At 43.4% G+C, this 27,442-nt stretch overlaps 1 protein-coding gene and 1 pseudogene across 1 annotated transcript in view; one reads left to right on the top strand and one right to left on the bottom strand.

Moving 5' to 3' along the window:
• The window catches only part of LOC129867124 (CMP-N-acetylneuraminate-beta-galactosamide-alpha-2,3-sialyltransferase 2-like), a 47,149-nt gene extending 28,282 nt beyond the window's left edge, over positions 1-18,867 (top strand). The window contains exons 2-7 of the mRNA XM_055940319.1: positions 3,752-6,053; positions 9,703-9,896; positions 10,565-10,744; positions 13,627-13,672; positions 13,814-13,933; positions 14,021-18,867. Coding sequence (XP_055796294.1) covers positions 5,640-6,053; positions 9,703-9,896; positions 10,565-10,744; positions 13,627-13,672; positions 13,814-13,933; positions 14,021-14,194 — 1,128 coding nt within the window. The 5' untranslated portion in view covers positions 3,752-5,639 and the 3' untranslated portion in view covers positions 14,195-18,867. The remainder of the gene's footprint in view (positions 1-3,751; positions 6,054-9,702; positions 9,897-10,564; positions 10,745-13,626; positions 13,673-13,813; positions 13,934-14,020) is intronic.
• A 2,991-nt stretch (positions 18,868-21,858) lies between these two features.
• The window catches only part of LOC129866536 (alanine--tRNA ligase, cytoplasmic-like), a 17,558-nt pseudogene continuing 11,974 nt past the window's right edge, over positions 21,859-27,442 (bottom strand).

The following is a 27,442-nucleotide window of genomic DNA, read 5'->3' as shown; positions in this document are numbered from 1 at the left end:
TGGTAGCCACGTTCTAGGTAAGTTCTGTTTGACGTTAATGGTCTCTTGGAAACAGTCCTTGCACATCACTATGAAAACTGTAGGTAATTACCTAATGTAACGTTCTCTAAAGTTGTGGGAATGTTTGTTAGCTGGGGACATACAACAGAGAAGGAACAATAATTCGCTGGAGTTGTCAGAGTATCTAATTATTACATTGTAGGCATTTAGCAGAACAATTAGGGTTAAGTGCCTTGCTCAAAGGCACATCAACAGATTTTTCGCCTTTCTCACCTTTCGTTTAATGGCCAAACACTCTTAACCGCTAGGCTACCCATCTTCTGATACACAGAGCTGTAGCTAGCCTCTACTACAGGCCTCATCATGAGACCCTTTCTACAGAGAGTCCTCAGATCTGAGGTTCACACATTTTTGTATCTCACTTTGAAAAAAACTATTTTTTTACATTCATATTTAAATATCAACAAGCCTTGATTGAGCGTGAGTGTTTTAATTGGCTGATGGAGATTTGCTGATGCTGACCCCACACATGCAGCTCTCAAACAGACTCTCACCTTGGAATTATATGGGTTAACTCTGATATTGTATGAGGAAAGTACATTTACTGTAGATTTGGGCCTCCTGTTGGTTACAATCCCACAGAAAAGTCAGCCAGTTATTTCACATTGATTTCCTTAAGGAAAGCCCCAGGTCCAGTCCCCTCCAAAAGTCTTTGTCAGACAGGTAAGCATTTCACTGTAAGGTCTACACCTGTTGTATTCGGCGCATGTGACAAATAGAATGTGATTTGATAACGCTTAAATGCTTTAATCCATTAAACATTACATTTGATTAGGCCTCTCGGTCCAGGCATTGAAAATCTGTGTATTTTGTTCAGATTAATCGACAGAGGCAAGCGAACACTGTCATTGTGGCTGCATTGTAAAGTCTCAGTCCACAGAATAAGGCATCCATTATAGATGGAGTTTTAGACTGGGTTTCTGTATAAGCACTTTGTGACATTTGCTGATGTAAAAAGGGCTTATTAAATACATTTGATTGATTGATTGATTGATTGATTGATAGCACAGGGGTCTGTGGCACCTTAATTGAGGAGGACGGACTTGTGGTAATGGCTGGAGTGAAATAAGTGGAACAGTATCAAATACATCAAACACATGGTTTCCATTTGTTTGATGCCATTCCCTTCACTCTGTTCCAGGCATTATTATGAGCTGTCCTCCCCTCAGCAGCCTCCACTGATTGATAGAGCCTGTAACCAACAGCTATGCATGCACTTTCTTAAGGTGGCTACATAGTGTTGTCCATGGATATCTTTTTCTACATTTTGCTACATTGCCATGGCAGCCAGCTGTGAGGCAATGTTTCCAGGGCAACAGAGGCCCTCACCCCTCCAACCCCCCACAACCCTGTGTAGACAATCAGGACAGAGATGGAACAAAGTCTTACTGTGTTTGTGTGTGTGGTGTTGTGGTTGTGGTTGTGCGCATGCTGCACATGTGTTCTTGCATACATGTGTGTTTATAGAAGTGTTGGTTAATGGAAGAGACTTGGGTGAGGTCACTCCTGGGCTTGACATGCACCACGATAGCTGCATCATGCAGGAGCAGTGAGTGGGTCCAGAGTCAAGCCCAGCCAATCTCATATGGCTATGCTTGTTTTTAGAGCGTGTCCATCTCATCTGCCAATGTGTGCTTGTCTGTTGGCTTTTCCAGCTTTGAGATATTTAGATTGACGTCAGTGAATTTGATTAGAAAAGATCATCTCTGTGGTCAAGATGATCCATGCATACACTGCAAGAGTGTAAGCCAGATTGTCACTAGGTAAACTCTCTCCCCAACATGATTATGCTTTTCTTCACATATTCAAATAGGTGATCAGGGCCGGCCCTAGCCTTTTTGGAGCCCTAAGTGAGATTTGGTTGGGGGGCACTTTGCATTCAAAACATTTGAGAATAATTAAAGTTTTAAAGTATATTTCCTGCAATTCTACCCATTTGCCATGGGGTGGAGAGCCATTTTCTTCAGTTTCAAAGCTGTGCCTGCGAGCTGGCCCTGTAGGGGATCAGTGCCTGTGCTTGTTGCTGGTACTCTATGTTCCTGTCACAGTGAAGATAGATAGCGTATCTCTACAGGTAGCAATCACGTAAGTCTCAATCCTCTCTCCTGTATCTCCCTCCAACTCCCACACTCCTTCTTTCAATCTCTCACCCTGACCATCACTCCTTCTTGTGCTTTTCCGATGTCCCTGTTTTCAAGGACACTTACATGGCTCTGCAGCTTCAAGGAACAAATGCAACGCTTACTGGTGAACATGTCATGTAAAAATGTTCTAATTGGCAAAAAAAATCAAGGCATTATGGACGCTTTAGCGGTACCCCCACACATATAATCACAGTGCCAATCATTTAATCAGAAGCTGAGGCAGCATCCTTCAGCAGCATCCTGCCATATGACCACATGTTTAGCTATTTTGCTCTTGTTTATTTTACTGATCTCTTCTTCCTAAGTATTTGTGTGTGCTGTATGCTATTGTTCTCTATCTTTTTTTGGGATGGTTCCCAAGCTTTTTGGAAGCATTTTGGCAAATCCAGGCTAGCCCATTTTGTAAACATTGAAATGTTTGTGGATCAACAATCTTTCCTGTATGTAAGTCTTTCTGTAAATCTGATTCAGTGAGAGTAACACGCATCTCTGCACAATCGCAATCCAGTATGTAGCCATGGAAACCTGAAGTCTCCTCTTTGATGAAAGCAAGGACATTTTTCATTGGGTGGCATAGTTAAAAGAGTACAAACACCGATCCTACTGAACTAGAATGAGAGATTATATTTATATGACTGATCCATCCATTACCAATGACTCAAACATGTAATTACAACAGGTGTTGCATCACAACCATCCATCTACGAAGGGCCTACCTACACTGTGGCCTGAGAGTTTAAGAGCTGCATTCAAATGTGCTTTTCAGCGCCAACGTATTATGGTCCAGTCATTGTGTAACATTATTTGGTGATTGTCCCTTTCTTTCTACATGTCATGTCTGGTCTTTGTCAACCCAGTGCTTTGGCCCTGCTGCAGATACTCTGTCTCCTTTCATCTGTAAGCTTCGGTCCCCACAGAGGCCCAAAGATAGAAGCACATCCCCTGTTCTTCCCTCAGAGACTGGCCTGAGAGAGAGAGCGAGATGAGGTGTTTGGGGGGATAGACAAAGTCACAAAATGCATTTAGCAGTAGAGATGGAAAGTGGGTTTTGGCTGAGGCAGGGGAATAAGGGAGATGAAGAGGCTGCTATACTGAGATATAACAAACTCTAATTCTGTTCAATTAGATATGCTCCTAATGAATGGGGCTTTGTTTTGGGTTGTTTGTGTTTGGGTATGTGGTAGCTGAACAGACTTGACAAGCACCAAACCACAAATGTAACGTCTGATAAGCATCATTATTCTGTGCTATTCTGGTAGGGTAGGCATGATTCATCTTATTTTTCAAGAGGTTTGGGGTTTGTTTTGAATATAAAGACCAAGGAAAGAGTAAAGGCCGAGAGGGGCTCAGACAAGGGGGCTTTCTTTACAGCAGACACAATAACTTGAACGACACAAAAGCTTTCAAATCAAACACTGTCATGAACTCAAAAACCCAGGTAAATGTCAGTATCTCTATTGCCGGGAATGCCACGATGCCTGTGTGTTATAAATGCACAGTCTATTGATTCACACCCTCACTTATATTATCTCCTCTCTCTCCTCCAGCTGTCCACCACTTTCTGAAAAGCGGTGTGTTGGTGTCTCGGGAGGACAGGGACCTGGAAACAAGCAGATAGGGAGCAGAAGCTATAGGAGCTACAGGGGCCACGGTGTCTATCTGCTCTTCAGTTCCCCTGTGAGGCTGTCTTTGTGTCAGGGATCAAGAGGTGAACACACACACAGACAAGGACTGTCTAACAGCAGGACTGCACCACTTTGCAGGGCACTGGAGGGACACTGGGCAGAAGGTTAGCATCTGGCTGGCAGAGAGAGGGAAGAGAGTGAGTAATGTGGTGGGCAGGCGACTGCAGTGCCGAGATTACAGATTAGGAGATTAGGGAGAGCAGCAGGTCAGGGCACATCATCCTGACAAAGCCTGTACTTCCACCAACACTACACAGCAGAATTCAATTAAACCCTACAGCTACTGGCAGGCAGTGGCCCAGCCTCACATACACATACACTCACACACAAATAGACAAAGAATCTCCACTGCTGGACAGCTGCTGAGCTCCCCTTCCCTCTTGTCCTGTTTGATGTTCAGTGTCAGATGGGATTTTTTTCTTCTGATTGATTAGTCTTTTTTCAATCCAGTCACTCATAGCCTCAGTTCCTTTCAGGGCATTCATTAGTAAGCCCTTTTAAGGTCCTCATATCTAATTTTCTCAAGACTCTGTGGCAATCCTCTTTGTCATTACGGCCAGAATGCTTTGATTACTTTAGGAGGTTTTACAGTATTGCTTTTTCTCTGGCTGAAGAGCACTGGAATTCTGATGGTCGCGCAGACTTTTTGAGTCTGCACTGCTATGAATATTTGTGCCCATATTCTCCTGTCAATCAGACTTGACATGTCCAGAGAGCTCCTCCCCCAGACAGACAGACAGAACGTGGATACAGAGCATCTGGAGGGCTGGTAGATGCTCAGTCTGCCACACAGAGAGACAGACACACCACTCACAGCCTCGATGACAACTAGACTACAGGACACCTGGCCCTACGTTATAGTGGAGGAGAACACAAGGTCCTGAGTAGCTCTGCTTTTTCTGCAAGTCTCAAAAACTCCAAAGTGGATCTTCTGACAGAAAAAATAAAGCTTGCGCGAGACAGGGGTAGAGAAGTGAGAAGAGAGGGGGAGAGGGGGAGACGTATTATTTGTTCAGGTTGACTAGAGACTCGATGGAGCTTCTTTCATGCCAGCCTGCCTGCAGTCGCTGCCGCCTTTTACCCTCCTTCTCCCATCTAGCCCGCTAGAGCATACTAATCAGAAGACTGCTTCAGCACTTGACAGAGGACCTCCAAACACTAGGGCGGGCTACTCACATGGACGGCTGAAATGACACTAATGACTCGCTACCTTACTCTTACCATGGATATCACTATAGGTGGATATGACTGCTAACACAGCGTGATAAGCTCTGACAGTTTATCAGACTCTAGCAGTGTACAATTTGTGCAGAGTTCATCAGAGTTTTGTATGTGCAGACACTGCTGGAGCTCCCATCGAGGCCTGGAGCAGTGCAGGGAGTGGAGAGCCGGGCTGGTGGGTGATAGGTGTGAAGAGCGGCAGCTGCGTACGGAGAGCGGGGAGAAGCAACAGACACAGACTCTCTGACAAACTGTTTAGTGTGAGACACTGAGAGACTCACTGTGGAGCAGCGACTCTCCCTCTGTCTGTCGCGCTGGGAGAGTGTTCTCTCTGAGCCAGCGTGAGCCAGCCAGCACACTGAGTGGAGCTGAGGCCAGCAGGGTGGGGACGGTGGCAGGAAACAGCGCATGGCATTGGAGGGGCCGGGTGCCCTCCATCACCCAGCACCGGGAGGGGCACTGGGGTTGGGGCTGGGTGTGGGGCAGCCCTGGAGGGGCGAGGGTCCAAAGGTCAGGGGAGCTGAGGCCCATGTTGACAGGCGGGACCAGCGTGGAGCGGGGTGGTCGGACGGCAGGGGCCAGGGCCGGCGGAGGGGGCATGCGGTGCTCATTGAGGGTGTGGGTTCTGCTGGGCTCCCTGGGCCTCGTCTTTCTCACCTCCCTCTTCTTCTCCATCTCTCTGAGGGGGGGCGTTGGCCTGCCCTACCTGGAGCCCCCCGGGTGGGAGAAGTCCAGCCGAGTAAAGCTAGTGCCCAACTACTCTCGTGTCCACCAGCTGGGCCCACTGGAGAGCACCCAGCAGCAGAAGACATGTGCCTGTCCCCGCTGTGTGGGGGACCCTGGGGTGTCGGACTGGTTTGATGAGAACTACGACCCGGACATCTCCCCTGTGTGGACACGGGACAACATCCAGCTGCCTTCAGACGTCTACTACTGGTGGGTGGTAAGTGATCCAGCTGAACAGCTTCTATGTTTTACTTCATTTTACCATCCTCTATCGTTCTTCTGGTCTCCCTGGAAAGAATGAGAGCAGCTCTGCCAATCATATTAAAGGAAGGCAAGCACATGATGGGTCTGTTAAAGAGGATATTGAGTAATGTCTGAAAATTGAAATTAACAAGTCAGACAAAGCTGTAGAGGTCCAGTGGAAAAATATCCCCTGTAATTCTGTTTGAATTACAGACAGGAAAGCACACATAGGTGATTAGGTAGCTAAAAGAGGTTGATATTTTTAACAGACATGAACACTGAAGTAGAAGACGTGTGAGAGAAAGATGCTTACCTGTGAGAAGTAGCATTTAGAAAACTAAATTAGTTTGTATTTGGTCAGAAGTTTAACTTATTTAGTGTCACATCCTTGAGTTTCTGGCCTTGCTTTATATATTCTGAACAAAAATATCAACGCAAAAATGTAAAGTGTTGGTCCCATATTTCATGAGCTGAAATAAGAGCCCATACGCATTAAAAGCTTATTTCTCTCAAATGTTGTACACAAATTTGTTTACATCAATGTTAGTGAGCATTTCTCCTTTTCCAAGATAATCCATCCACCTGACAGGTGTGGCATATCAAGAAGCTGATTAAGCATGATTAAGCTGATTAAACAAACCTTGTGCTGGGGACAATAAAAGGCCACTCTATTTGGCAGTACGTCCAACTGGCCTCACAACCGCAGCCCATGTGTAACTGGCCAATCATGTGAAGTCCATAGATGATGGCCTAATTAATTGATTTAAATTGACTGATTTCCTTTACTGTAACTCAGTAAAGTCGTTGAAATTGTAGCATGTTGTGCTCATGTTTTTGTTTAGTATATATCCCACTCGATAATTAGGTGATTGCAAACAGAGGCAGACCAGCTAGTGCCAAGCAACTAAGTGGTGTAATGTAAATGAGCTGGTGAAAGGATGAGATTAGAGAGAGGAGCTAATGAGGAAGGTGCACAGGAAAGGTGAAAGAGGGCATAGATTAGGGTTAATGGATCTCTCGAAGAGTTAAGTCAATAGTCTTCACTGTTGAGTTGGTTAGTACATATATACCTAGTATATTGTCAAGGTGGTTGAGCAATGAAGAGCATGTCATAGTTTCTCTGCAATGGCGCCTAAGAGGAGCAGAGCAGGAGTGGACCAGAGTAGTAAAGACACTGTTTGGCAGCAGCAGTAACCACTGAACATCTGCCAAGAATTAGTGACCCTGCAGAAAGCCGGTGTGCTGTGCCAGGTGCTGGTATCGAGGAGGGGGAGGGAGCAAGACAGAGTAAAGAAGAGAGAGAGCATTGGGGAGAGGTCATGCAGGGGAAACTTAGAATTGGGGAGGGGGTGGCACGGGGAGAAACTGGAGAGAGTGCTATGTGAGAGAGAGACAGAGAGTGCTATGTGAGAGAGAGACAGAGAGTGCTGTGTGTGAGAGAGTGCCGTGTGAGAGAGAGAGAGAGCCGTGAGAGAGAGAGAGACGTGTGAGAGTGCCGTGTGTGAGAGAGAGAGAGAGAGAGAGCGTGCCGTGTGTGAGAGAGAGAGAGAGCGTGCCGTGTGTGAGAGAGAGAGAGAGAGTGCCGTGTGTGAGAGAGAGAGAGAGTGCCGTGTGTGAGAGAGAGAGAGAGAGTGCCGTGTGTGAGAGAGAGAGAGAGAGTGCCGTGTGAGAGAGAGAAAGAGAGCCGTGTGAGAGAGAGAGAGTGCCGTGTGAGAGAGAGAGAGCCGTGTGTGAGAGAGAGAGCGCCGTGTGAGAGAGAGAGAGAGAGAGAGTGCAGTGTGTGAGACAGAGAGAGAGTGCCGTGTGTGAGACAGAGAGAGAGTGCCGTGTGTGAGACAGAGAGAGAGTGCCGTGTGTGAGAGAGAGAGAGAGTGCCGTGTGTGAGAGAGAGTGCCGTGTGTGAGAGAGAGAGAGTGCCGTGTGTGAGAGAGAGAGAGAGTGCCATGTGTGAGAGAGAGAGAGAGAGTGCCGTGAGAGAGAGAGTGCCGTGAGAGAGGGAGTGCCGAGAAAGAGAGAGTGCCGAGAAAGAGAGCCTTGTGAGAGAGAGAGAGCTGTTAGAGCAAGAGCTGGGTGAGCGAGAGAGTGCAGGGTGAGAGCTGTGTGAGAGAGAGGTATTTAAAGGGGGTGTCAATTAGAGGTCGACCGAATATGATTTTAATGCCGATACCGATACCGATTATTGGAGGACAAACAACGCCGATACCGATTAATCGGCCGATTTATATTTTTATTTTTTTATTTTTTATCATATATATATATATCATACACACACATTTTAGTAATAATGACAATTGCAACAATCCTGAATGAACAATGAACACTTTTATTTTAACTTAATATAATACATAAATACACACACACACAGCTCTGAAGTGACAATGATACTGAAGAGTCTGCTTAGGAGACAAATACTCTCAACTGTTTGAATAAAAACAGTTGAGTTTTGAGTTTAAGTTACCTGTGATGAATGTTGAAAACAAAAACCTTACTTTCTATATGCAGGAAATCCTATTTTAATAATGGGCATGGTAAGAATTGAGAACCAAAGTGCGAGTCATAATTCCCATGACACCTTTTAGCAAAATCTGAAAAGCGGTTCCTTCATTTATTCCATAGGATATTTTTAGATTCACTTAAAATAAGGTCTGTGTTTTGTGTAGGCTTACATCACCGTGCCAATTTTATAACTGTGTAGATATCCATAGGACAAGGTAACTCTGATCAATATTGGCTAAATATAAGCGAAGATAAAAAAAATTGTAGAGTGGATTTATGAAAATATGTTGACAAACGTTACCTTATCCTAGTGAGATTTACACGGGTATCAAAACGTCGAGGCGGTTTAAGCCTCCACGAAACACAGACCTTATTTGAAGTAGATCAAGACATTCTCTATGGAAGACATGAACGGTAAAATAACGAAGGAACCCCTTTTCAAATTCAGCCGCAAGTTATTACAGGAATTATAACGCGTCGACTATTTCTCTCTAAACCATATACCTTTGACTAATCAGGAAACTATCACCTCGAAAACAAAACGTTTATTCCGTTCCGTATTTTATCTAACGGGTGGCATCCATGAGTCTAAATATTCCTGTTACATTGCACAACCTTCAATGTTGTCATAATTACGTAAAGTTCTGGCAAATTAGTTCGCAAAGAGCCAGGCGGCCCAAACTGTTGCATATATCCTGACTCTGCGTGCAATGAAAGCCCATTTCAAGTTTTCATAACAATCGGAAATCTGTATTTTTGGGCGCCGATTTGTCTTTTTTTTTCACCTTTAGTGTTCTCTAGTGTCAATAGCCTTATGGAACTGTTTTGTTTGGGGGTTGGGATGTTCACATGTGCTCCTATAGCAAAGACTTGAAAAACAGACTCTGTTTCACCTTCAATGTAAATGTTTTGGTCACCTCTCCCTAAAACATCTGACCTCTTTTCACCTCCATTAAAAATGTTGTAACCTCTTCTCTTTTCCATGAGTCAGTCACTAGGATGCTGAAACCTACCCCTCTGCCCTCTTTTGACATCCTGTCCGAGGAATGAGAGAAAGTCTATGGTATTCTCCCAGTCCCTGACTGCTCTCCTGACTGTGTGGCCTCTCTGTCGCCCCCTGCTTGTAGATGCTGCAGCCTCAGTTCAAGCCCCACACTATCCAGCAGGTGCTGCTGCGACTGTTCCAGGTGATCCCTGGCCGCTCCCCCTATGGCTCCTGGGACCCCGCCCGCTGCCTGCGCTGTGCCGTGGTGGGGAACTCTGGCAACATGCGCGGGGCCGGTTACGGACCCACAATAGACAGCCACAACTACATCATGAGGTGAGGGAGAGCGAGGGGGTTTAGAACATAGGTTAGGTTAATCTGTTTAGTAGTTGAGGGGGTTTAGAACATAGGTTAGGTTAATCTGTTTAGTAGTTGAGGGGTTTAGAACATAGGATATGTTAATCTGTTTAGTAGTTGAGGGGGTTTAGAAGATAGGTTAGGTTAATCTGTTTAGTAGTTGAGGGGGTTTAGAACATAAGTTAGGTTAATCTGTTTAGTAGTTGAGGGGGTTTAGAACATAGGATATGTTAATCTGTTTAGTAGTTGAGGGGGTTTAGAAGATAGGTTAGGTTAATCTGTTTAGTAGTTGAGGGGGTTTAGAACATAAGTTAGGTTAATCTGTTTAGTAGTTGAGGGGGTTTAGAACATAGGATATGTTAATCTGTTTAGTAGTTGAGGGGGTTTAGAACATAGGTTAGGTTAATCTGTTTAGTAGTTGAGGGGGTTTAGAACATAGGATATGTTAATCTGTTTAGTAGCTAGTAAGTTATATTATGTGTTGTGCTATAATGCTACTGTAGGCTATTTACAGTTTTTGTAGAGAGAGAGAGAGATTTTTATTTAACTATGCAAGTCTTGTCTAGATGTCTTGATATCCCTCTGTTTGTGTGTTTGTCTATCATTGGAGCTGCTCCCAGTATGGTCTGATTACCTGTGTCTGTCAGGATCAACCTGGCCCCCACGCTGGGCTATGAGGAGGATGCAGGCAGCCACACCACCCACCACTTCATGTACCCAGAGAGTGCCAAGAACCTGGCAGCCAATGTCAGCTTCGTCCTGGTGCCCTTCAAGACCCTGGACCTGCTGTGGATCACCAGCGCACTCTCCACTGGACAGATCCGCTTGTGAGAGCAAAACTGCCAGCACACACAGTCCATTCAGTTCCGGTCCTTGCTGTTCTGCAGCCCTAAGCTAGACCAAAAAAATGCTGCTAGACTTTAAAAAGTCCCAGTAAGCAAAATGACGTTAAAAAGACAACTAAAATAATCAATTTAGGTTCTGAATGAATGGTGAAAGTATATATTTTCTGTATGTTTAGAATACTTATTTTCACTTATTTTTTTAGATGTTGAAATCAGGCAAATTTTTGGTTCTGAATGAAGGTTGAAAATACGTAATTTATAGACGTCTATGATTGGTTCAGTTTTGGTCCGTACCGGATGTGGAAATCAGGGCCGGTCCGGTCTGCACCAAAAAAAGATTGTCCAAAAGGCGTCAGCCTCAATCCGTGCTTACTGAGGTGCACCCTACAGTGTTGCCTGAAATTACATTTTATGAATGCCCATCTATGTGGTAAACCTACCGTTTGTAAAATACCCCCAAAAAGATGTCCAAAAGACGTTGGCCTGTGCTTAATGGGATGTAGCCTAATGTGTTGCCCCACAATGGAATTGTATGAATGCCCATCCATGTGGTAGTCCCACCATTTGTAAAACAGGCTGTTGCATTGGCTTTATTAGTCCTGATTCCTGTAACTAATCCATTTGTCTATTTAAGCTCTGAATATCAGCTACCCAACTTTATCAGAAGTTATCGTGAGCCTATTTGCAATGTGTTTATACTGCGGGAAATGCAGAAGTATTCTCTTTTTCGCTATGATCAGCTTGTCAAAAATGTACCGATACAAACTTGAAACCAATGATCATGACGATGGTTGTGATTGTCCATCCATGTTGTCCATTTTACTTTGACCTGTTCTGTTTTTAGGATATGTTGTTTGTTAACATGACAGCACATGTTTTATTTGATTGAGCACCATTTAGGTTACGCTATATGATTGGAGGTTACGCTATATGATTGGAGGTTACGCTATATGATTGGAGTTTAGGCTATATGATTGGAGGTTAGGCTATATGATTGGAGTTTAGGCTATATGATTGGAGGTTAGGCTATATGATTGGAGTTTAGGCTATATGATTGGAGGTTAGGCTATATGATTGGAGGTTAGGCTATATGATGGAGGTTAGGCTATATGATGGAGGTTAGGCTATATGATTGGAGGTTAGGCTATATGATGGAGTTTAGGCTATATGATTGGAGGTTAGGCTATATGATTGGAGTTTAGGCTATATGATTGGAGGTTAGGCTATATGATTGGAGGTTAGGCTATATGATTGGAGTTTAGGCTATATGATTGGAGGTTAGGCTATATGATTGGAGGTTAGGCTATATGATTGGAGGTTAGGCTATATGATTGGAGGTTAGGCTATATGATTGGAGGTTAGGCTATATGATTGGAGGTTAGGCTATATGATTGGAGGTTAGGCTATATGATTGGAGGTTAGGCTATATGATTGGAGGTTAGGCTATATGATTGGAGTTTAGGCTATATGATTGGAGTTTAGGCTATATGATTGGAGGTTAGGCTATATGATTGGAGGTTAGGCTATATGATTGGAGGTTAGGCTATATGATTGGAGGTTAGGCTATATGATTGGAGGTTAGGCTATATGATTGGAGGTTAGGCTATATGATTGGAGGTTAGGCTATATGATTGGAGGTTAGGCTATATGATTGGAGGTTAGGCTATATGATTGGAGGTTAGGCTATATGATTGGAGGTTAGGCTATATGATTGGAGGTTAGGCTATATGATTGGAGGTTAGGCTATATGATTGGAGGTTAGGCTATATGATTGGAGGTTAGGCTATATGATTGGAGTTTAGGCTATATGATTGGAGGTTAGGCTATATGATTGGAGGTTAGACTATATGATTGGAGGTTACGCTATATGATTGGAGGTTACGCTATATGATTGGAGGTTACGCTATATGATTGGAGATTAGGCTATATGATTGGAGGTTACGCTATATGATTGGAGGTTACGCTATATGATTGGAGGTTACGCTATATGATTGGAGATTAGGCTATATGATTGGAGGTTAGGCTATATGATTGGAGGTTAGGCTATATGACTGCATATGTAAAAAAGTGTCCATCTCATTACTTTGTCATTTTATCTCCAGCCAGTAGCCTACAGAAAAGTCCACACACTTTCTACCATATCCTATATCTGCTACATGATTTATGTTAGATTATTTTCTTGACAGAACGTTGGTGGAGCTCCGCAGCGTTGCGTCTCTCCAACAGCACATTGGAGAGGCGCGCTGGGATTGGACAAGCAAAATATTTTGCGCCCCTGCCTTTGACAAAGTGGGCACTGCTTATCACAGGGCGGAATCAACGCTCGCCTAAAAAGCCCTTATGCCCCTGGTTGAGAGAAATTGTCATTTTTGGGGGGGCAGAATTGTGTGAGGATTTATGTGTTGTTGTTGGAGTTGCGTCTTGGTCAGTTTAGCTCAGAAAATGCTGCCCTCGTCAATCTGCCGCCTTAGGCGGACGCCTAATCCTGCCTAGTGAGCAGGCTGGCCCTGAGTCCATTTATATTGTTTAACATAAACACACCTTTTCGCACTAGCACATTTTGTTCACATTCAAAGTGAACTGCTTGCTTCACAATCACACCTTCACAAACACATTCTCACGCTGCTCTCTCTCTGTCTCTCTCTCTGTCTCTCTCTCTCTCTCTCTCTCTCTCTCTCTGTATCTCTCTCTGTCTCTGTCTCTCTGTCTCTCTCATATATTCCAGGTCAGAGCACATCATCAACAGAGCACTCTCTCTGTGGAAAAAGGAACAGTGTGCCATCTCTGAATCAGTCAATCATTTCACAGCAATTTAGAAATTAAAGGATAAAAGTGTGCTAAGTCTCTTTCGCTCTCTCTTTCAGTACCTACGCCCCTGTGAAGCAGTTTCTACGGGTGGACAAGGACAAGGTGCTAATCTATATTTATAATCTCCATCCAACCTTTGTCATGTATTTGTTCAATAGTGCAGAATTGTAAATAAATGCGTCTGTCTCCAATATCATTGGTAAACCCAGCATGATACAGTGTGCTGCTATCTAATCTCCCCAGGTTCAGATCTTCAACCCAGCCTTCTTCAAGTACATCCATGACCGCTGGACCAGGCACCATGGACGCTACCCTTCCACAGGCATGCTAGTCCTGTTCTTCGCTCTGCACGTGTGTGACGAGGTGAGGACCTCGCTAACACACTTTCACACAAACACCCAATACAGACACATCTCTCTGCCTGTTTTTAAAACGTTATCTTAATTCCAGGTGAATGTGTTTGGCTTTGGCGCTGACAGTCGAGGCAACTGGCACCACTATTGGGAGCAGAACCGCTACTCTGGAGAGTTCCGGAAAACAGGGGTGCATGATGCAGATTATGAGGCCCTGATCATTGACTCGCTGGTTAAGGCTGGCAAGATCACCATCTTCCCAGGAAAGTGACGAGGGCTGAAGGTGTGGTGGGCTGGACAGGTTTACAGGAACACTAGAACACCCATCACCACAAGGCTTTTTGATGTTGTCATCTGCTTCTTTGTGCTTTGCATAGAGAGGGATCCAAAACAGTACATTATACAATGTCTGCTAATCATGTTCCCATTGTGCAGGATGGTAAGATGATGGTGGTTTTGGGTCGAACTACATGTGATTACACTCTGCCCCCAACAGGCCTACTACCTCCATAGAAACGACAGAACTATGAAGGGGGCAGATAAGTCTGGCCTAGCCACTGTATGGACCTGTGAACCAGTCCCATCCACGATCCCCCCTCTTGCTCAGCCATTGGGAGTTGAGTCATCACACGCCTTGAGGGTCTCACGCCCAGAGACTCAGTCCCCTCCCACTCTGTCGCCCCCACCGTAAATACCATGACAACCAGTGATGGTCACTGAGCTATCCCTGCCATGTCCACACTCACCTGCAGAGCTGCTGCTAAAGCCCTCTCGCTAGCCACACCTGCATGGAGCTAGGAGTACTAGGTAATTGAAGTTTACATGCTTTCAAGCCCAGAGGCTACTTCAAAATAAGAGTCCCTGTTGTAATTACATGACTATCCTCTTGAAGGTATGTACAGCCCACAGGGATTTGACCACATATACGGTATTAACCGTTTTATTTGTGTTAACCATTTTAAGTGACTAATCATACTGCTGATTAGGTAAATTGGGGAGAGGCTTACACACAGTCAACACAAGCAGACACAGACACAAACACAAGCTGACATACAGATAAGAATTAAACCACTCACTCATTCACACATATACTGTACAGTGCCCTGAGAAAGTATTGCAGCCTGAATTCAATTTTTTTTTTTTTTTTTTTTTTAAATATCACCAATCTACACACAATAGCCCATAATGACAAGGTGAAAATATGTTTAGATATTTTTTCAAATTAATTGTAAATGAAATATAGAAATATCTCATTTGCATAAGTATTCACACCCCTGAGTCAATACATTTTAAAATAACCTTTTGCAGGGATTACAGCTGTGAGTCTTTCTGGGTAAGTCTCTAAGTTTTGCACATCTGTATTGTACAATATTTGCACATGAATATTTGTTTAATTCTTCAAGCCTTGTCAAGTTGCTTGTTGATAATAGCTAGACAACCATTTTTAAGTCTTGCCATAGATTTTCAAGCCGATTTAAGTCAAGACTGTAACTACGCCACTCCGGAACGTTCAATGTCGTCTTGGTAAGAAACTCCAGTGTATTTTTGGCCTTGTGTTTTAGGTTATTTGAAAATATATATTTAACCATTATTTAATTAGGCAAGTCAGTTAAGATCAAATTCCTACCCCGGACAACACTGGGTCAATTGTGTTCCGCCCTATGGGACTCCCAATCACGGCCAGATGTGATACAGCCTGGATCTGAACCAGGGACTCTAGCGACGCATCTTGCACTGAGATGCAGTGTCTTAGACCGCTGTGCCACTCATGCAGCAGGTTATTGTTCTGCTAAAAGGTGAATTTGTCCCAGTGTCTTTTGGAAAGTAGACTGAACCAGTTTTTCCTATAGGATTTTGCATGTGCTTAGCTCTATTCCGTTTCTTTTCATCCTAAAATCTCCCTAGTCCTTGCTGATGACAAGCATACCTATGACATGATGCAGCCACCACTATGCTTGAAAATATGAAGAGTGGTGCTCAGTAATGTGTTGTGTTGGATTTGCTCGAAACATAATACTTTGTATTCAGGACAAAAAGTGAATTTCTTTGCCAAATTCTTTTCAGTATTACTTCAGTGCCTTGTTGTAAACAGGGTAAATGATTTGGAACATTCTGTACAGGATTCCTTCTTTTCACTCTGTCATTTAAGTTCGTATTGTAGAGTAACTACAATGTTGTTGCTCCATCCTCAGTTTTCTCCTGTCACAGCCATTAAACTCTGTAACTAGCCTCATGGTGAGATCCCTGAGTGGTTTCCTTCCTCTCCGGAAACTGAGTTAGGAAGGACGCTTGTATCTTTGTAGTGGCTAGGTGTATTGATACACCATCCAAAGTATAATTAATAAGTTCACCACAAAGGGATATTCAATGCCTTTTTTTTCTTTCTTTTGTTTACCCATCTACCAATAGGTTTGCGAGGCATTGGAAAACCTCCCTGGTCTTTATGGTTTAATCTTTTTTTAAATTCACTCCTCAACTGAGGGACCTTACAGATACTTGTATGTGTGGGGTACAGAGATGAGGTAGTAATTCAAAAATCATGTTAAACACTATTATTGCACACAGAGTGAGTCCATGCAACTTAGTGTATTATGTGACTTGTTAGGCACATTTTAAGGCTTGCCATAACAAAGGGGTTGTATACTTATTGACTCAAAACATTTCAGCTTTAAATGTTTGATTAATTTGTAAAAATATCAGAAAACATCATTCCACTTTTATATTTTGAGTTATTTATTGTGTTTAGGCCAGTGACAAAAAATCAAAATGTAATACATTTTCAATTCAGCCTGTAACACAACAAACTCAATGGGGTGTGAATACTTTGTGAAGGTACATACACACTCTCCCACACAGACACGGGTTCACACAATGTTTTTGGTAAATTCAAGCTAATACCACTAAGAATAAAAGATAGCCTGCTGCCTCCTGCTGCCTGTTAAGGGATACTGCATCACTCTGAAGCCCAGACATTACGCATGCATAGGACAAACTGAAGGCTGCCTCTTCTGTGTCAAATGATGACCACTTGATAGCTGAGAGTAATATGGCTTAACATAACTAAACCGACTGCTAGTAAAAAATGCCATTATATTTTCAGATCAGATCGCTAGTTACGAACAGAGTTTAGGAACTCTGACAACATTGATGATATCATGTTGTTCTTATCTGACACCATGACATTGATCTGGGAAGGGCTCAGATCAGTGTAACTGACTCCATTACTATGTCTAATTTCTTTGTGGAATTTTAGTTGGTTTCAAGTAAGTGTCTCTACCTGACACACACACCTACTTTAAGTATGTTGTGCTGAGGGCTGGCACAATTACCATGTAACCTTGTAACGGACGGTTATGGATGTAGACCGTCATGACTAAAATAACCCTCATAACCGTTTTTACAAAAATTGTGTGTGCGTGTTTGGAAAGAACAGCTGACTGAAGATGGGTCGGCCGGGTGACCGTGGTCATTTGGCTGACCAATAGCCGTCATCCAAAATTCCATGACCATCTCAGCCATAGTTGTGCATGCATGTGTGTGAGAGAGAGAGAGAGCGAGTGCCTGTTAAAGAAATGTGATTATCTTAGTTTTGTCGGTTTGATTTTCAGGAAGAGCCCTCATAACAAAGACACATATCAATTATTTACAGCCATGTGACAACACACACGTCCATGCTTGCGTGCCTTTTCCCATTGTTGGACATACAGTACCTTTTCTGTAGTGCACCATAAACCTCAGCTACAGTACAGTGCTATCTTAAGTTTTGGTAGTCATGCACATTCACACCTACTATAAATACCTGCATGTACTATTCAAATCGTACTGTTTGTTAGTCATGTCTCTTACACATGCACATTCTGAGGGATTCAAATGGCTTCTTTTCCCTGATTTAGACCACACACCGTACATTATACACACCCCTGGTCTCGGCCTGGCTGAGAGCTGTGCCTTCTGGACCCACACACATACGTTTCACTCTGCCTTTCTCTAGGAGCCACGTAGAAAGGCTTCCTTTATGTTACTTTTTACACAGAACACATTACCTTGACATGAACTCTATCTGACGACTAGTTTTGGGTGATATGACGATAGCTGAATTAATTTGCTGTGCTCAATTTGTGTTTTGCCATTGTCGGTGAGCTAACGTGTTCCAAGATGACAGCCAATGGCAATGTATCTAGCTCTTAAAACACATCTCCACCATGTTTTACATGGAAAGTTTCGAAATATTTCCACCACTTTTCTGGGTGGTGCTGTCCATGCCAGAAATAGAATGTGCAATACTTCACCAAAGAGAATCAAACATAATTGACATTGTTCTAATGACTTCTATACCTTTAATTCCATTACTCCCTATCACTTTTGTAACATCATAAATGTTTATCCAACAGTATTTAAGGCCCATATGTAATGTATCAATAAAGCTAGCCCACTGAAGCTTAACGCCACGTCCTAGCTCAACTTGCATCATTTTGTTTTCACATAGTAAGGACACAGCATTTCCCCTATTATGTTGTTCAATTGCAGTGTACCTTCTGGGAAATTGACTGTGTGAAAGGTGAGATCCCTTTCCACTCTGCTGTTCCTGAGGGTATTGTTGGATAATGGATAGTTTTTTAAAATGTATTTGGGTTTATTGGTTCTGGTTTGTAGCGTTACCTAAATGGTTACTAATGATACATACTGTATCCATTCTGTTGCATTGTTTTGGTGGTCTGCATCTCCAGCTCTTCATTAGAGTTCTCTTGTGCACAACAACAGTATTCACCGACAACAGTGTTTTATAGTGTTACTATCATATTACTACTATTACCAATAGTATCCTCATTAGTATTATGACTATCATTGGGTCAGTCAGTACTCCATCTCTATTTTAAAACTTGATCTATATGATGGACTGTTTTTATCATATGCTATTGTAAAATAAAAGCAAAATGAAACAAATGTGGCTTTCTAGATCTTTTCTTAAAACCTCTTATGGCTGCAATCCCGTTAACGGGATGATATAACAGCCACTGAAAGTGCAGGGCGCCAAATTCAAAAAACAGAAATCTCATAATTAAAATTCCTCAGACATGTGTCATACCATTTTAAAGGTAATCTTGTTGTTAATCCCACCAAAGTGTCCGATTTTCAAATATGCTTTTCAGCGAAAGCACTACAAACGATTATGTTAGGTCACACCAAACCACAATAAGCACAGCCATTTTTTCAGCGAAAGATAGCAGTCACAAAAAGCAGAAATATAGCTAAAATTAATCCCTAACCTTTGATGATCTTCATCAGATGACACTCATAGGACTTCATGTTACACAATACATGCATGTTTTGTTTGATAAAGTTCATATTTATATAAAAAGATCTGAGTTTACATTGGCGCGTTACATTCACTAGTTCCAAAAACATCCAGTGATAGTGCATAGCCACATCGTTTCAACAGAAATACTCATCATAAATGTAGATCATAATACAAGTTATACACATGGAATTATAGATATACCTCTCCTTAATGCAACCGCTGTGTCAGATTTCAAAAAAACTTTACGGAAAAAGCAAACCATGCAATAATCTGAGACGGAGCTCAGAACAATAGTAAAATTAGCCGCCATGTTGGAGTAAACAGAAACCAGAAAATACATGATAAATGTTTCCTTACCTTTGATGAACTTCATCAGAATGCAGTCATAGGAATCCCAGGTCCACAATAAATGCTTAATTTGTTCGATAATGTCCATTATTTATGTCCAATTAGCTACTTTGGTTAGCGCGTTTGGTAAACAATTCCAAAGTCACAAAGCGTGTCCACTATAACGTGACGAAATGTCCAAAAGTTCCGTAACAGTCAGTAGAAACATGTCAAACGATGTATTGAATCAATCTTTAGAATGTTGTTAACATACATCTTGAATAACGTTCCAACCGGAGAATTACACTGACTTCAGTTGAGCGATGGAACGGAGCTGCCTCTCACGTGAACGTGCGTGTTCAATGCGTGGTCACCGCATGGCAGTGGTGAATCATTCCTGTCTCCTTCGGCCCCCCTTCACATTAGAGTCATCAGACAAAGTTCTATTGACTGTTGACATCTAGTGGAAGCCGTAGGAAGTGAAAACTCATCTATATCTCGCTGTAATTTCAATGGGAGCTTGGTTGAAAATCTACCAGCCTCAGAAGAAATCCAAACAGGAAGTGGAACTTCTCAGGTTTTTGCCTGCCATATGAGTTCTGTTATACTCACAGACATAATTCAAACAGTTTTAGAAACTTCAGAGTGTTGTCTATCCAATACTAATAATAATATGCATATATTAGCAACTATGACTGAGGAGCAGGCCGTTTACTCTGGGCACCTCTGTGCACCTTTCATCCAAGCTACTCAATACTGCCCCTGCAGCCATAAGAAGGTAAGTGGGGTAGTAGGAGCAGAGACAACATCTGCCCTGTACTAAAGCTTGACATCTTTACCTAGCATCTGACTGACCAGTCAAACAGGTCATCTTACAATACCATTGCCCATTAACTACAGGAGAAGAGAGATCTAACTACTAGTATTCGTGGAAAGAATGCAACAGAAATCAAGCGTTACCAGTATTTTCATTCCACAACATGGAATGCATCAGACATGGACGCAGGGTAAAGTTCAGGATGTGGGTGGCAGTGTGGTTACTCTTGATGGGCCTATGACCAGCCTGGGAGAGAGGCAGTGGAGGTTGGACAATAGAGAGAGATGTAATGAATTTCTTTCAATACCAAGTCAGTTGAGAAAATATCTCAAAACTGAGTCATAAAATGTACTTTTGAGTGATACAAACACGTGCAGGATAACGCAATTGCCCACCTCCAGAGTGCCATAAACCATTCCTACAAGCTGCACATATCCACCACGAACCTGAGTGTTCTTCACTGTGAACTCCATCCTCTGAGGAAGGGAGTAAAATGTGGTGTGATATGGACCTCTCCTCCCTGTGGCGTGTCCTTACATTGTTTCAACGGTTTGATATGCTTGTTACAATAACGGCCATAGTTTGATTGTCCTGTCCTTACGTCATCCCCAGAGTCGTCCTTCCTCAGCATGTAGCCCCCGTTAAAGCTCTGTCCTCCCTGCTCAGCATAGAATGAGGTATGGTCCAGCAGAACCCCACACACCTGCCCTGTCATTACCTCATCCACGAAGGCACACTCCCTTCTCAGAGCCAGTACTGTCCCCACAGCCTGCTCAAACTGTGAGACAACCACAGAAACATATAAAGAGATTAAAACACGTTACCAGTATTTTCATTCCACAACATGGAATGCATCAGACATGGACCAATCACAATGCATTCCTAGGAAGTGGCAATAAAATGCATTTCACAGATTTGACAATGTCATGTCATCCACGTAATTAATTAATTTACAATTATTTATTGGACACTACATATGAAAGAGACAACAAGACTGTTACAAAGCTAGCGGCACTTACAGATGCTAAGGTTGCTTCTGCCTTTCATGGCTACTGTAGTAGGTGTGAATCTACATTACAATCTCCCCACAGTCAGGGCAGGGAATTGAGACACAAACACAATGACATGGGGAGACCACTGGAATAAAGAGGAACAGGCAATGAACAGAAGCAGTTTACCATGGAAATACTCAATCATTAGTTTAAAAGGGATGGTATAAGAGGATAGTTGTTGGGCTTTGACTACTAGAGGACAGATCAGGTAGGAGGCTGTCGGGTTAGCATCTCGCATACACCGATCATCATTCAGTTACCCAATCAAAGTGCTTAGCCTCCTTTGAGCACACAGACCATTGAAGGAGCCATCAGAATTGTGCATCGGCTCAAACCTTGATATCATCCTTAAATTGCAGATGCATCTCCCTTTCAGAGAAAGAGACAGAGGGCTTGTGCATCTTCTTACCTTTCTAACCATTAGATGGGTGAATGTTCATTTACAATTTCCTGCCTGGAATGTCCAGTCCAGAGTCACAGAGAACAGAGCTGGAACATTCCAGTGGGGGTGGTAAGGGTTTTCCCTACAATCCTTCACCACACCCCAGTCTCCATATTAGTTTTCACCCAGTTTAAGGCAGGCAAACTGGTTGGCCATCTGTGGTGTCTTTGCTATACAGTGTGTGTTCCTGCCAGTGCCCTGGGCAGACATATCCTTGCCACCACCCTTGCCATCCATCAGAGGGCCAAGCTCCTGCACACACTCACTGGCCTTCAGACCTCGGTTGGCAACATCTTGGTAGAGGAGAGTCAACAGATAAGATACTGTCCCAACAAAATATGCAAGTTATTGCATTAAGCACAAATAAGGAGCTCATCTGTGAATTATGGTGTGAATGGATGCAAATACACATGTAGGTTAGATGAATGGCTTACCTGGGGAACCTGGCATAAACAGATGATCTTACCAGCTTCATTGTCTACTGTGAAGAGCATAGCAGCAGTCTGGGGGGACTGGGTCTTCAGCAGCTTCAGAGACTCATTCAGAGCCTGGGACAGAGAGATGCAGACAAACACCAGGTTAGAATTACACTTCTGATTAGAATTGAGGGATCTCTGTGCTGTGTTGTGGTGTTGTAGTTTTGGGGATGCCTTAGAAAAGATGCTATTGTTACCTTGGCAGAGACTCCATTTTCCATCTCCATGACTACCAGTGGCTGATCCATGATGCAAAGGTGAGAGGTCATAGGCCACTGAAAGTATGAGTAGGGGTATGTTATTTTCTGTTTGATCAAGTTTGTATTTACACAGATCTATGGTTTCTGGTGTTATTGATCTCAGGCCTTTTGTCTATTGTTTTATTTTCGCATTCCTGGGCTGCTTTGCTTCTTCTTTGGCAAACAACACCATTGCACCTTAACATTCCGCCTATCTCCCTTTTATTGGTATACAATATGTCACCCCAAGGCGCCTGTCATTATTTTCTCCTCCTCACAGAATACAATGTTTTCAAGCACGTATTACCAAGTCACTGTGTTGTTGCAGTCTCTGGGCATAGCGGTGATCTCCCAGTGGGAGAAATATGAGATGAGGTAGGCTTTGAAGGGACTGAAGAAGACCATGGATGACCTGGACCGTTCCAACAAGGCTGATGTCCAGAAGAGGGTGAGAGAGAGCGGGGTGCCAGGTCTAGGCTAAGAGGGGTTGATAGAGGTTTTATGACCGTGTGAAGGGATTAGTACATGTCAGAAAATTGTATGCAGGGCCATTCTATAAGTATTGTTTTTCATGGTTGAGCTGGTATTTCATTGCTTTGTGCTCTCCTCCCCCAGGTTCTTGAAAAGAGATGATTGACAGCAGTCCTAACCAACCAGCATAGAACAGGCAATCTTCTCTGTGCGTCGCACCGCTCCTGTGCGCAGAGGACCCTTGGCGGTGAAGTCAAAGTGCAGGCGGTCAGGAGCCACCAGGGAGCCACGCTGGTCAGCCTCTCCCAGGACCCCCGCAGGGTAAAGTTCAGGATGTGGGTGGCAGTGTGGTTACTCTTGATGGGCCTATGACCAGCCTGGGAGAGAGGCAGTGGAGGTTGGACAATAGAGAGAGATGTAATGAATTTCTTTCAATACCAAGTCAGTTGAGAAAATATCTCAAAACTGAGTCATAAAATGTACTTTTGAGTGATGTATTACCTCATACACGTGCAGGATGACGCAATTGCCCACCTCCAGAGTGCCATAAACCGTTCCTACAAGCTGCACATATCCACCACGAACCTGAGTGTTCTTCACTGTGAACTCCATCCGCTGAGGAAGGGAGTAAAATGTGGTGTGATATGGACCTCTCCTCCCTGTGGCGTGTCCTTACATTGTTTCAACGGTTTGATATGCTTGTTACAATAACGGGCATAGTTTGATTGTCCTGTCCTTACGTCATCCCCAGAGTCGTCCTTCCTCAGCATGTAGCCCCCGTTAAATCTCTGTCCTCCCTGCTCAGCATAGAATGAGGTATGGTCCAGCAGAACCCCACACACCTGCCCTGTCATTACCTCATCCACGAAGGCACACTCCCTTCTCAGAGACAGTACTGTCCCCACAGCCTGCTCAAACTGTGGGACAACCACAGAAACATATAAAGAGATTAAAACACTGACACAAGCAAGAAACTGATTTGAATAAATATCAAGCAAACCATCTTTGAGTTGGTTAATGAAATTGAGTTGATTTTGTTTGTGTCTTACCATATTTGCCACTGTCATCAGCACTGTAGCTGTACTTGGGTGAGTCGTCAGTAGCAGCGATGCCCTTATTGCGTAGGTCCTCGGTGGCATAGATGTCCAGCATGATGTGGTCCTCATCCCGAGCCCTTCCCTGGGACATGGAGGAGAAAGCCTTAGCCCAAATCCCCAATCTCAGTTCTATTTCCATTGCAAAAAACCTGCAACTAACTTTACTCTAATGCTGGATCAGTCATTCATTATGCTGAAGCATCATACTCATTCTTTGGATAGAAAGCCAACTTGCATGTTTAGCACCGATATCATATGGCTTTATTGAAGTGATTTTGACCTTCACTCCTATGTGGAAAGGAGCTTTTCAGTATGAATTACCACTGCAATGTGATTGATCTGTAATGTACTGTAAATACTGATTTATCTAATCAGCAGAGCAAGGCACTTCTCACTTAATAGTGCAATAATTGACAGAGAAATGCTGACAGATAGGAAAGCATTCCTGTCTTTGTACATCCGCAAGTCAGTACTCAAGACAGGCAAATTCACATAAACTCCCATGCCAATCCAAAGCTCTATCTTTTCTACTGGTCACCATTTCTCCAACATCCACCATCATCCCCCTCTGTAACGTCCACCATCATCCCCCTCTCCTCAGCGATGAGGACAGTGAGATCCATTGGGGAAACCGTATGTGTTATACAGCAACCAGGCTGTGTCACCTACACAGGGAGAGAAAGAGGAGAGAAATGGGTTCAGAAACATTCTGTTTTGACAACAACTTAAATGTTTCTAATTGATCCCATATTCTAATGTGGCCCTTCAGTACCAGGGATGGTCTTGCTGTCTCCCAGACTCTGGATCTTTCTGTCCAGGATCTTTCACCCCCTGCTGAGTGTCTTGAGGAACTGCTCCTCCTCCTCATTGACGATATCCTTCACCATGTCAGGGTCCTTCTTCAGCTTAGGGACGTCATCACCTTGGAGAGAGGGGACCGCAGAGGAAGACAGGTAAGGGGGGATGACTAAGAGGGAGAGAGAGATACAGATAGTTAATAACATTAAGAGTAGGAGTGGGATGAGATTCCATACTAGGCACTCTACCACCACATCAACTAAGGTGGCAAAGAAGCCTCTAGGAGTACCCAGCTTCTCGTGAGAGCAACACAACTGCACACAAACAGTGGGAGAGGGTTAACATGTGTACATTAACAGACTGATGTTCAGACAAGCATAGATCAAAGACAGCCAGACAGGTAAAAGGGCACCCTCTCCCTGTGTTGTCTGGCCTGCCCTCATCAGAGAGGGCGATGGTGATGGTGCGGGCGTGGTCAGCCAGGACACAGTAGGCTATGTCAATGCCATTTACGTCCTCAGCACCAACCGTTCCTGTGTAGTCCCTAGCTCCTGTGCCCTGTTTGGAACAACCACAGTGGTACAGTCAGCTAGGCCATTCAGAGCACAGAGAACACATGATTCAATTAATAATGACTGGCAGTGGTGCTTGCCTTCTGGATGGCCTGGAAGTAGGGGATGAACAGGTCTGTGTCATAGTTGGACATCTTGTTCTGCAGAACAGAGACAAGACGCTCCAGACCCATGCCTGTATCAATACTTCATAGGCAGGGGATTCAGCGCTGTCTCAGACTCCCTGGTGAGGGGGGAAACAGGTTCAGTGACATCATAATGCTTGTATGTGACTGTGCGCATCTGCATATGTATTATACAGGACTTGAACTGTATGAACTTGAACAGGAGTAAGGCACCATGTGCGCATACGTTTATTACACATAAGACAGCTTATTGCAAGCCACTTATTTTCAATGTTTTACCTGTTGAACTGGGTGAACACCAGGTTCCAGATCTCCAGCACGTTGGGGTCGTCCATATGGACCAGGCAGGTAGCATCTCTCCCCCCGATACGGTCAAAGTGAATCTCACTGTAGGGCCCACAATGACCTGTGTCCGCATCTCCCAGAAGTTATCCTTCATGCCGCCTGGCAGAATATGAGCCTGTCACCCAGAGAGGACACACAGGTAAAACAGGTGAGACCCAGAGGTGAGACAGAGAGGACACAGTGGGAGCAGGTAGGGAGGGAATGAAGGCACAGAGTGAGAAAATTGCTGTTTTTGTAACCAGTAGAGTGCCATCTTCAGGTTTGAAAAGGTTACCGTACCCTGAGAGTAGAGGTCGACCGATTATGATTTTACAACTCCGATACCGATTATTCGATGACCAAAAAAAGCCAATACCGATTAATCGGACGATTTTTATATATACATATTTGTAATAATGACAATTACAACAATACTGAATGAACAATGAACACTTTTATTTTAACTTAAAACCTTTCTGGACTACACATCCCGGATCTGGGATCATTCTCATCAGAAACGCTGACTAGCATAGCCTAGCCTAGCGCCACAGGGATATAATATAATTTCATGAAATCACAAGTCCAATACAGCAAATGAAAGATAAACATCTTGTGAATCCAGCCAACATGTCCGATTTTTAAAATGTTTTACAGCGAAAACACAACATATATTTATGTTAGCTCACGACAATAGCCAAACACACAACGCCATTTTGTTCACCGCAAAGATAGCTTTCACAAAACCCACAAATAGAGATCAAATTAATCACTAACCTTTGAACAACTTCATCAGATGACAGTCTTATGACATCATGTTATACAATACATTTATGTTTTGTTCGAAAATGTGCATATTTATAGCTACAAATCGTGGTTTTACATTGCCGCCATGGTCACAAATGGCAGAATACAAGACAATTGAATAGGCGATGCCTTTCACAGAGACCCATTTCAGAATTTTCACTTCCTGTTTGGAAGTTTGCCTGCCAAATGAGTTCTGTTTTACTCACAGATATAATTCAAACAGTTTTAGAAACTTCAGAGTGTTTTCTATCCAATAGTAATAATAATATGCATATCATATGATCTGGACAGAGTACTAGGCCGTTTAAATTGGGCACAATTTGTAATTGAAAAACAGCTAACATTTAAGTGCCTTACTCAGAACATATGGTTCCTTTTAACATGAGTCTTCAATATTCCCAGTTAAGAAGTTTTAGGTTGTAGTTATTATAGGACTATTTCTCTCTATACCATTTGTATTTCATTTACCTTTGACTATTGGATGTTCTTATAGGCACTTTAGTATTGCCGGCCTAATCTCGGGAGTTGATAGTCTTGAAGTCATAAACAGCCCTGTGCTTCAAGCATTGCTAAGAGCTGCTGGCAAACGCAGTAAAGTGCTGTTTGAATGAATGCTTACAAGCCTACTGCTGCCTATCACCGCTCAGTCAGACTGCTCTATCAAATATCAAATCAT

Source organism: Salvelinus fontinalis, chromosome 12 (assembly GCF_029448725.1).
Source record: "Salvelinus fontinalis isolate EN_2023a chromosome 12, ASM2944872v1, whole genome shotgun sequence".
In the NCBI taxonomy this organism is placed as follows: Eukaryota; Metazoa; Chordata; class Actinopteri; order Salmoniformes; family Salmonidae; genus Salvelinus; species Salvelinus fontinalis.
Note: the sequence above shows the minus strand (reverse complement) of the source record. Positions and strands in the feature narration are given on the sequence as shown.